This window comes from Terrapene carolina, unplaced genomic scaffold (genome assembly GCF_002925995.2).
Source record: "Terrapene carolina triunguis isolate 2854851 unplaced genomic scaffold, T_m_triunguis-2.0 Scaffold395, whole genome shotgun sequence".
NCBI lineage: Eukaryota > Metazoa > Chordata > Testudines > Emydidae > Terrapene > Terrapene triunguis.
The window spans coordinates 1,291,756-1,303,510 of NW_020664746.1; the positions used below are offsets into that span (position 1 = coordinate 1,291,756).

The 11,755-nt window shown below is 45.6% G+C and overlaps 1 protein-coding gene across 1 annotated transcript; it reads left to right on the forward strand.

Moving 5' to 3' along the window:
- The first annotated feature begins 451 nt into the window (after nt 1-451).
- Nucleotides 452-10,237, forward strand: GRPEL2 (GrpE like 2, mitochondrial). Its single transcript, XM_026658056.2, has 4 exons — nt 452-486; nt 2,634-2,790; nt 6,589-6,670; nt 8,401-10,237. Exons 1-4 carry the CDS (start codon nt 452-454, stop codon nt 8,754-8,756), a joined length of 630 nt encoding a protein of 209 aa, XP_026513841.1. The 3' UTR covers nt 8,757-10,237.
- The last annotated feature ends 1,518 nt before the right edge of the window (nt 10,238-11,755 follow it).

Below are 11,755 nucleotides of genomic sequence, written 5' to 3' on the forward strand. Positions count from 1 at the left end.
CCAGTGGCTTCTGTCAGAGGGAGCAGAGCTGTTTTGGGACTTGGCACGATGTGTATGCACTTCCTCCCTGGTTTGCTGAATCTGCTAGCTGAAGTCCATATCTGGAGGGGATCAGCTGGCCTGGGTCGGTTCTGGTGTGTAGTCAATGGTTGGCAGACACAAATCCCTATGATGTTAGGCCTTGCAGTGCTTGGGAATCTCTGAAGCTGCTGTAGGTTTGCAGATGTAATGTGTGGACTCAGTTCAGAAATGTTAGCTCTCTGAAGCCGCTGTCGAAAGAGCCTTGTAAAGAAGGCAGGTAATAGATCTGCCTTGCAAAACTGCCTTTAGAATTTATCATCCCAGGGCACAAACTCAGCTCACCCACTGGTACCAGGAGGCTAACAGAGATCCACAAATGGTTACTTGCGTATCAAAAAATCTGACTCTTCCCCCAGCAAGTGAATTCAGCATGGCTGTGAAACGGGATGCAAAACTCCGTGATATGTGATGTGCTGTTAAATCCCGAAGAGAGCTGGGGCTTTTCAAAGAAACTCTGTCCTGCAGAACGTCTTGACATGCCTGTTATTAGTTCAGATCTGAACTGCCTGTGTAGAGGTTTCACACGCTGGGGAATTTCTGTGCCCATGAACAAGATCCCCACATTTCGTGTATGATCTTTTCAGCAGGAATGTGCGTGTCGGTTCTCCCACCCCTTGGCTAGATTCATTGGGGGGGGGGGGGGGGTCACCTTCCTCTCAAACATTTTTTACAGAGGGAAAAGATTCTGAACTAGATACTACTAACATGCCAAGTTGTATGGTTATAAGGCTTATTATCCACCAGCTCTCTGCGTTTGAACTCTGTTTACATATTCCAAGTAACTTAGGCCTTGTCTACACTACAAAGTTTTGTTGGCAAAAGTTATGCTGCTTTAATTAAAGCGTTTTAATTAAAACTAGGGCTGTCACGCGATTAAAAAAAATGGTGGCCAAAGCATGAAGGGACATCCGAATGTTTAGCATATCTGGCATGTAAATACCTTGCAATGCCACCTACAAAAGTCCCATGCAAACGCCTGTTCTCACTTTATTGTGACATTGTAAATAAGAAGTGGGCAACGTTATCTCCCGTAAATGTAAACAAATCTGTTTACCTTAGCTATTGGCTGAACAAGAAGTAGGACTGAGTGGACTTGTAGGCGCTAAGGTTTTACAATGTTTTGTTTTTGAGTACACTTATGTAACAGAAAAAAAATCTATATTTGTAAGTGGCACTTTCACGATAAAGAGAGTGCAATACAGCAGGGGTTCTCAACCTTTTTCTTTGAGTTTCCCCCTCCCTCCACACACACACACACACACACACACATGCTATAAAAACTCCACGGCCCACCTGTGCCACAATAACTGGTTTTCTGCATATAAAAGCCAGGACTGGTGTCAGGAGGTAGCAAGCAGGTCAGTTGCCTGGGGCCCCATGCCACAGGGTCCCCCTCAAAGCTACATTGCTCAGGCTTCGGCTTCAGACCTGGGTAGCGGGACTCAGGGGCCCTGGGCTTCAGCCCCATGCAGTGGGGCTTCAACTTGCTACTCTGGGCCCTAGTGAGTCTAATGCTGGCCCTGCTTGACGGGCCCCCTGAAACCCGTTTGCGGGGCCCCCCCCACCCTGGGGGGCCCAGACCCATGATTGAGAACCACTGCAATACAGTATTTGTATGAGGTGAATTGAAAAATACTATTTCTTTTGTTTATCATTTTTACAGTGCATATATTTGTAATAACAAATAATATAAAGTGAGCACTGTACACTTTGTGTTCTATGTTGTAATTAAAATCAATATATTTGAAAATGTAGACAAACATCCAAAAATATTTAATAAATGTCAATTGGTATTCTATTGTTTAATAGTGCGATTAAAACTGCGATTAATCATAATTAATTTTTTTTAATCGCAATTTTTGAGTGAATCGTGTGAGTTAACTGTAATTAATCGACAGCCCTAATTAAAACCGCTGTTGCATGTCCACAGTAGCTCCGTTTGTCGGCAGAGTGCATCCACACGAACAGCTCTTGCATCAACACAGAGAGCAGTGCAACATTGTGGTAGCTATCCCACTATGCAACTGGCTGCAGGGTGCTTTGGGAAGGATTTGCAATGCCTCATGAGGGGGCAGGTATAGCATCCCATGATGCAGGTTTCTCAATCCCATTCTTCCAGGGGCTTCCAGTTCCTAGTAGATTGTCAGCTGCTTTTCAACTGAAGTGTGTCGGGGGAGGGAGAGGAGAGTGGTGTATCTGGGGCAGGGGAGACTTAACTTTGCCGCAAAAAGCTTTATGCCTGTCGTTGAGGTGGTTTTATTTTGTTGGCAGAAACAGCAGAGGTTTGCTGCCAAAAGTAGCTTTGTAGTGTGGACACCTCCCCTGTTTTGTCATGTAGACATGTCCGGGTGGCATCAGTCACTGTATTATCCAAGCACCAAAGCGTAGTATCTGCCTTTCATATCTGCTTATTTTACATGAGTTAAGATCCTACCTAGGTGTCTCCAAAGAGAATGTGCTTTTAACACTGATGGTGGGCACAAAGCAACATCTTCCCTTCTGAGCTCTGGATCGTGTTTCTCTTTCTTCTTTGCCCTTGGCTTGTATTTCAGAGATTGCCTGTGTCTCTTCAGCACTGCGGCCCAGCAGAGGAGTACGGGAGATGAGTGTGGACCAGAGGATCCCCGCGATGAGCCGAGACATCCCCTTTCTGAGCGAACTGTAGAGCTCAAAGCCAGCAAACTGGAAGAACAAGTCCGTGATTTAACTGTGAGTCTACCATTAGCAGCATCTTAGCCAAGGTATCCTCACGTCTTCAGGGTTCAGTCCCTTCAAAGTGGGAGGGCTCATTCATTTCACTGTTAAGCCACCTGCCTGAATACATTATAGATGACATCTTTTATCCCAAAGCTTTTCACCAACTTCACCACGGAAAGGCAGCCATCTCTGGGCTACAGGGTGGCAACCAGCTACTCTTGCGTAACATGAGGAGGCAATGCCCAGTTAGCAAAGTGCTTTATGTCCTCCTCCAAAACATCAGCTGTTGATTACTGCTGGAAGTAGGAGACCAGACTGGATGAACCGAGTAGTCTGATCCTGGCTAGCAAATACGGTGTTTATTAGAGATTCCCTGTTCAAATCTTTGAGTGTTGCCTGTTTAGACCTGCAGTAATTTTGCCTGTGTCTTGTGAGAATTCAAATGATGATGATCCTGATTAGCCTGGCCTTATGGCATTCAAGGATCACCAGGTCTTAGAAGGGTTTATACAACTCTGATAAATGTGCAAAATGATCCAGCTGAGGCAGGCCTGATGTGTAGAATGTATTGAGCTGCTTTCCTTAATTGAGGAGATGGTTTTCTATGCATTTGGAAATCAGCATCTGTTCTGAAATCCTGCTCTCTAAACTCTAGGTACAAGGTGTTGTAGCCAAGTTACTCTTGCTTTAGGTAGCAAAGCAGTGTTCCATTCCCTCTACCATAGGCGCCGACTCAGTGGATGCTCCAGGGCTGGAGCACTCACAGGGAAAAAATTGTGCGTGCTCAGCAGCCCCACGGATCAGCTCTCCCCACCCCACCCACCTCCAGTGCCTCCCGCCCGGCTGTCACGATCAGCTGTTCAGCGTCTTGCAGGAGGCAGTAGGGGGAAGAGGCAGGGGAGGGGGCGGGAAGAGGCAGGGGAGGGGGGAGGTTTGGAGGAAGGGGCTGAGTGGGGGTCCTGCACCCCTGGGGAAATCCCAAAGTCGATGCCTCTACCCTCGCCTTTATCCCTTTCAGTTCCTTCATCTTACCAGTTAATCACGCTCATCATTTTTAGAACAGAATCACTCATGGAATGGAATCACTCGCCTCATCTCTGTGAACTTGTAATCACCTCCTAGCTCACCCACTCCTTCTGCATTTCTAGACTTGGCCTCCTCCCTGTCCTCTCCCTCGGACTCTCCACAGTTGAAAGAGATGGCTGTTTCATTTGTGCTGCATCATCTTAATTGGAATGCCCTCATACTTCCACCTCAAAGCAATGAGTTACTTCCGTTCTGTAACCCTTCCCCCATTGTACTAATTTCAAGGGAATTAATGGGGTCAGAGATGTTAATGTGACCCTGTCGTAATCCAACATTAAACAGATCTCAGCCTGCTTCGTTTTATGGCAAACACATGAGTAAATTTTTTTTATCTTTTGTTAAAGATACAGAAAAGAAAGGAAAACAGGTATAGTATTATATAAGGCTTTCATTGTAACAACTTGTCTTGTTCCCTTTCCCTTTTTCCTTTAGTGGGGAAAATTCCCTGTCTGACAGTCTCTTAGATGGTATTAAAGATCCTAATAACTGTCCTTTTTTAGGGAAAAGAGAGAAAGTTAATTTGAAATGGGCTGGAGCTGCTGCTGTTATTGTTAAAGTCCAGTCCCATTTTCAAGAAGACAAAATAAGATACACACAAAAGAGAACAACAAAGATAGACAATGCAACTTCCATCTCTGGTATTGACTTTCACTTGCAACCTCACTATTGGAGAAACCAGAGGCATTGTACACTGTCTTATTAGCCACTCAGAGATCTGGCAAACTTGTACCAGCATCAGGCTGTTTAGGGCATTGCTTTTATCTGCCTCTCTGGTTTAAAGTGGTGTTGCAAAATACACAGTCTTGGCCAGCTAAGCCAGATTCTTATTAGAAGGAGAGTGGTAGGAAAGAGAAGAAATAAAGTGGGGAATGAAAAGGACACATTGGGTGGGTCTGGAGGTATGTAACAGTGTCACATCCCAGATGGTGGTTGGGATTTAGGCAGAGCAGGCGGAGGTGGTGATGTCATCTGAGTCCCTCTCTCTGGCCCAGTCTGGTCGGGGCATCTCTCAGGATCAGGATGGCCCAGTGATGTTACAGTAGATCGTGGGATCCCAGGAGACCATGATGGTAAAGCTCGCTTCAGCAGTTGCTGGCAACCAGCTGCTTCTTCTTGATATTGTTTTCCTCCAAAAGTCTTTTCTTTTAAGGATCTCAAAAGGGAGTGATGGGCAAAATAGCCCAACCCCTTATGTTCGCCAAGTAGGCTTAACCAAAATCCAGGTGCTGAAAATTAATTGATTTCCAGTTCAGAACTTCTCTTGTTTATCAGGCTTGATTGTAACCCAGTCCTTGAGTTACATCAGTAGGTCTTTTTGTTTGGATTAATTCAGCCTTTGTCTCCCTTTTGCATCTTTTCCCATCAACTTATATTATTATAGATTGTGCCATTTTATGAGCTTTCACTCACTCCTTACAGTTGATCTCACAATTAAGGTAAATTCATAGCCCCCATTACTGGCTGATGCTCTGAACCCCATTTATGATTTTGTATTGTTTACATTATTATCCATCAAGCTATAAGTTCCCGAGCAAATAGTAAATTAGCACACCACTAATGTATTAACTATATGAACTTCCACCCCAAGAAGGCTCCATGCTCCCTCATGGATATGCTGTCCCTGAAGGGCAACAGACTCTGGTCTGACAGACTAACAGGGCAGGCAAACAGCAGAGTTGAGAGCCCTCTCTTGAGATCAGCCTGCGCATCATCACTTTATGAAGGGTGCTACAAACAAATGCATTTTATTGGACTTCTCTATTGTCTCTACAATAGGGTGGCAAATGTACTGATGTGGCAAGTGAAAATAGAACTTGAAATATTGCAAAAGACTCTACTCCTGCTGACGCACTTTCTGAGAAATGTTTACTCCTCACCCAAACACACAGAGGGGTGTAGGTGTGTGTGTGGGTGTGAAAGAGAGAGGTGGGTCACCAGTTCTACGTTATCATTGGGGAGAGCATTTGTTAGCCTTCTATGGCTGTCTACACTAGAGAATTTTTACAAATATGCCACCCTGGCTAACACTGGTTCAGCTCCTGTGGTGTGAGCAATGTTGGCAGCCCTCTATTGAGGAGCCACCAGCGTCACAACTATTTTGAGCACTGTGATTAGACTTGTTCCAAACAGGGTTAATTCACATGGTACTAAAAAGAGCTAATCTTCCCTAGGGGTGCTACCTCTGCTAACACTGGTTCAGCTGCACTGGTGAGATTTTTTTGTTTGTTTGTTTGTTTTAGCTACTCCCTTGCGTAGAAAAGGCTAAAGAAAGGGAAAGATGCAGGGCCTTTCTAGAAAGTATCACCCTGACAGCAGCTATCTTCTGCACTAGCAAAGCATCAGCTGATGCAAATTCAGTACCCAGTCAGCTGCTAAGGGAAAGAATCCATCAAAAGCTGCACCTTGAATGGTCCAAGATCAGTAGCCTGATCTGATAACGCAGAATGGTCTGCTCAGCTGTGCCCAAAACCCTCCTGACCAGTGACTTGGGTACTGTTAATCTGCTCCTAGTTTTGCTGCCTCAAGCAATGGGAGAGGCCTTTGGGCATGTGTGTTCTTCCGAACTGGGGTGGCGGGGCCAGCATGAGCCGGTAACTTGCAGGGGGAGTATCTCTTTAAATAGACTGTCTATGTAGGGGGATGCAAGGTTCTACAGCAATAGGTGTGGCACTGTGATGGGTCACTCCCCTTGTCTAATGCCTGTGCCTGTTGCTGTGTGTGCAGGAGCGATACCGGAAAGCCTTGGCGGATTCGGAAAATGTCCGGAGGAGAACCCAGAAGTTTGTGGAAGATGCCAAGCTGTTTGGTAAGTGAAGTGCTGCTGGCACTATCTAGGAGCTGTTTGCTGCAGTGTGACTTGCTTGGCTAAGCACAGTTGGGAAACAGAGCAGAAAGTACAGATAAGCTGCTTCCTCTCCCCGTCCTTCTGCCCTTGTTCTTTTTAAAGCCTGTTGTGGTGTTTGGCCTGAAGTGACTGGTGGCTGGACTTGCTCGCTGTTGTGTCTGCATGGTCAGCCAAATCCTGTGGGCTTATTTTGGAGATAGCCCTATGGCTTGTTTCTTTTTTCCAAGGTTTGCTTTGTAACGATGATCTATACTAATAAATCATACCACCCTGTGGATTTTGGGAATGTACTTGTAAAATGCTTGCATTCAGCTGCTGAGCTGGTGTAAATCAGCATAGCTTCCTTGACTTCGTTGAAGATGATTTACACCAGCTGAGAATTGGCACGTTGAGTTTATTCCATGGTCTATGCAATGTCATGAAGCTGCGATCTCCTTTCTAGTACTGAGATCCCGTTCTTCCCTTCACCTCCATTGTGAAATTAATGGATGTAGTGCATGCTGGGATAGAGGCCATCACTTTCTCAATTAATGTATTCTTCTTAAAATATATGTAGTAAACTTAGTGTTGGTGAAATGGGCTGGATTGATAGCCCTGGAGACTGATATCCTTGATTATCACAGAGCAGGTGCAACATGAGAAACGGCAGAGCAAGCATTCCACACTCTGTCCTGTCAATGTACTTTAATCCTTCTGTGAAGGGACCACCTCTAGGGGTGAAAGGATAGTTCAGTCTCCATGGAGAATCCAGTCCTGGGCACCTCTGCTTAGACTGTCATCATCAGAAATGCTAGTTGTGGTTTTATGTGATGTGGGTACCTGTCAGCTTGGAACTGGGCTGAGTCCACCATCTCATATCACTTAGGCTGCCAAGCAATCATCAGATGGTAGCACTCTAGGATACTACTGGTATGACTTTGATTCAGACCTGAAACCGAAGGGTAGAAAGCTCTGTAGGCCATATCAGTCCTAGGAGTTTTCTTTTTTCTCATTAGTTAACGCTTATCTGAAGGCTGCTGGAGCTTATCCTGAGTTAGAGTGCCTATATTTCCTTTGCTTTGTGCCTGCCTGGTCTGCTTGGAAGTAGCTATTACATTCAGGGTCCATCTACATTGTTGGAATTGGACTAGGCCCAGATGCAAGACTACATACACCAATATCTGATCTGCTATGGATGCTTCTTTGTAACTCTCTTCTTTCTCCTCCTCCTACTTATTGGTTCTCTACATAGCTCTCAAACCTATATATGAAGGAGTATGCAGCATTTAATTGTTGCTTATGTCTTCCCCTTTCCTCTCCCATCTATCTCAGATCCCTTTTTGTTATGTTACTCAGTGAACATGTCCCTACCACCTGAGAGGGGGAAGGTTTCTGTCAATCTTCATATCAGATTCTCTGCAGCCAGAAATATACAGCTGCCCAAAATTTATACAAACTGAGCCAGGTTTCCTAAATGGCAACAAGCTTTGGATTCTATACCATGGCTAAGTACAATTCCGAGGTCCCAGTCTCGGGAGATGCCGAATGCCCTCCGTTACCATTGAAGTGGGAGCTGAAGGCAGTCATCTCTTAGGATCAGTCCCTTCCAGTGGGGCATGGCAACATGCCCAGGGCTGATGCTGGAGCCTTGCACTATCTACCACTGAACTGACATTGCTTAACATCCTGCCTATTTGTGTGTGTGGCTGCAGGGATCCAGAGTTTCTGCAAGGACCTGGTGGAGGTAGCTGATATCTTGGAGAAGACTACTGAGAGCGCTGCAAGAGAAGCAGAGCCTACTGACCCAAAACCAACCCTCAAGAAGATCTATGAAGGCCTCTCCCTCATAGAGGCCAAGTTGCAAAGTGTATTTGCCAAGCATGGCCTTCAGAAGATGAACCCCGTCGGTGGCAAATATGATCCATACGACCATGAAATAGTCTGCCATGTGCCAGCAGAGGGAATGCAGCCAGGCACAGTGGCACTAGTGACTCAGGATGGCTATAAACTCCACGGCCGCACTATCAGACACGCACATGTTGGTGTGGCAGTAGAGTCGCAGGAGTGATGTGGTGGGTGCACCCATTGCGATCTGGGACCTTAATGAGCTGAGGACTCGGTCACACAGTGGCGGTAGCAGCTGCATGTCTTTTCTTTATTTATTAAGCTAGGTTTGTATTGTACATTGGCTTCTTCACAACATGTGCAGTAATCTTGGCTTTAATTCCAAGAGGCTCAATTATTTAATGTTACTTTTTCTGAGTGTGTGTAATACTGGGAATCCTGCTATTTAAGCATGTGGCACTGCTAGCCTCCTTCTCTGTTGGATTCAGGTCTCTGTTAAAACTTGCACTGGGGGAAGAGGGAGTGGCGGAGAGAGACTCTGAGAGCCAGGAATTTTCTGCCTTCTGATCCCAGCTCTGACATACTCTTTCTGTGGCTTTCGGCAAGTCACTTAGCCACTCTGCCTCAGTTTCCCTATATGTAAAATAGGGATATAATAATACTTACTAACCACCTCACCAGGGCGTTGTGAGGATTAAATAATATTTGAGATGCACCTTAGAGATGAAGAGCTCTAGCTAAGTGCAAAGTATTATTATGAGACTCTTGTGTGGTCTTTTATTTTTTTTTCCTGTTTTCCTTAGGCAGAAGGAGCTGTGAAAGCATCTGCCATTTTCAGCCAGACTCTTCTCATCTCTCTTCAGAAAGCAATTCTGAATTAACAAAGCCTTAATCATCTTGTATTTGAGTATGGATGAGGTTTAAAAAATAATTATCAGCTGAAACGTGATCAGATTAATGTTTGCTCTCCAGCTAAGACTTCAGACCTGCAGAGCCGTCCTTAGGGGACAGCGAACCAGGGCAACCGCTCCCGGCCCCGCACTTTGGGGGACCACGTGGGCTGGCGTGATTGGGCGGCGGGTGAACCGCTGGCTGGGGGAGGGAGAGCCCTCCACCCAAGGGAGAGCCACGCTTGGCTGTTTGGGAAGGCACAGCCTCCCCTACCCGCTCCCAGCGTGGTTGGTCCCAGAAGTGATGTCACTTCCGCCCCAGTCCCCGCACCTCCCTAGGGATGGCCCTGCAGACCTATCTACTTCTCACTAAAGTTAAACAGTGGGAGTGACATGAGGCAGGGGGAGCAGGAGCTATTCTCAAGTCTCAGCCACCGAGCAAAGATCTAGACCTGTTCTCCAAACAAGAAGTATTTTTAAGAGAAGGAAAATCTATCTCTAGATCATTTGTGCCGCAGCTTCCAAGCATCAGAAACGGTTCACTCTTTACTAGCCCCGAAAAGGGAAATATGATCTCTTATTTTGTCAAGCCACCAGCTAATTGATACACAATTAACACCGATGACTTTCCCAACCCTAATTCAGAGCCTATTTCTGCCTGGCTGTGGATAGACATCAAATTTAGGCTTTATTTCATTTTTTAGATGGAAGGAGAGAAGTCTTAGCAAAAGCTCCAAGTGTCCTTGAATCAGCTGCAGCAGCAATTATGAGCAAGTGAAGAGAAGCAGGGATCCAAATGCCCGTCGAGATTGGGAGCTGGGTTCTAGCTCAAGGCAGTCTGGCTGGTGCAGCCTGGCGAAAGATCATAGGGCATGTGTATCTCTGTTGCTGAACATGTTGATGCCTTCAGCTAAACTGAAAGGGTGGGTAGACTCCTCATCCCCAGCATTACTGACTTACTAGAAGCTAATGTCTATCTCTGAGCTAAATGGGAATCCAGCCCTCATTTAATGAACAGCAGGAGAAATAATGGAAGAGAAGGCCCCAAGCTATCATCTGCATTATAAAAGGCAAGGAGGGTGAACAGTTGTACTTTCAGGCAGTTCTTTCAGGAGTTCTTGCCCTCTCACTTGCTATCAAACCTATGGTCTGGCAGGTGTTTGGGCTCTGCTTCCAAAGACTTGTCTAGTGGGGGTGCCAGTTCTGTCTCAGAGGAGGTATTCCTTTCCCATTCCTTTGCAGACATGAGATGCTGAAAAAGGCAGGAGACTCGAGGTACCCATAGTCTTGTTGTGATGGACCTCAAGATTACAACCTCCCTCAATTAGCAGCTACAAATTAAGACTTTCTGGGAAGATTCCATAAACATAGAACGTTCATCTGAGTGAGTTTCGTTCAAAGACAGACATGTCTCTTCTCATATGATTAGTGCAAAACTGCCTCTTAATGACAACAGTACCCATAGTTCCCTTGGGGGTGATTCAGCATTCCCATTCTTCATTACAAAACACTTCTTAGCATGTGTATGTGCCTCTGACCATTTTGGATGTTGAGGTGGGTGTTGAGGCAGGTACTTGAGATCTCAGCCCTGGGAATCAGAACTTCATGGCAATATTGGATCAGTTCTAGCAAACATCCACTTAAGTTTCTTTATCTGTGTAACTTCTACAATACTGGCGTACCTTGCAGGGCTGTTGTGAGGATTAATTTAAGGTGTACAAAGTGCTCTGAGTTCCTTTGACTAAAGGTGCTAGAAAGAGGCATGGTATCACTATTATTCTTCCTAGTGTTCTGCTTCACTTAGGCTAACTTTGGTCCTGTTGCCCCTCTCTCTCTCTCTCTCTCTCACACACACCCCTCTCATGTGGCCAAGGTTGTCTATGGCTAGGTTGAATTTCTTCTGTGGAGATTCCAGTTCCCTTACTGTCTTCCATGGTTTGCATAAAGCTTGCACGCTAAACACAAGGGGCCAGATTTCTCTTTGGTGTAACTCTTTTGCACTTCAGGGAGTTACACCATGGAGGAATTGGGTCCTTTGGCTTTTTCTTCCCAGTCACTGTATGATGGCCTGAACTGAACACAGAAGTGTATTAGAAGGGAAGGTTTGGTGGAGGAGGGAAAATGTCACAAAAGCACTAATCATTTCCACTTTAATACACCCATGAACCTTGGAACTTGAGCACTTAATATAGATGACTGGATAACAAATATGTGTTCAGCTGGAGTCATGGGATAAGATAGGAAGCAAAGGGTAGAAATAAACGGTTAGTTTTCACAGTCGAGAGAGGTAAATAATGGAGTCCCCCAAGGATCTGTACTGGGAGTAGTGCTG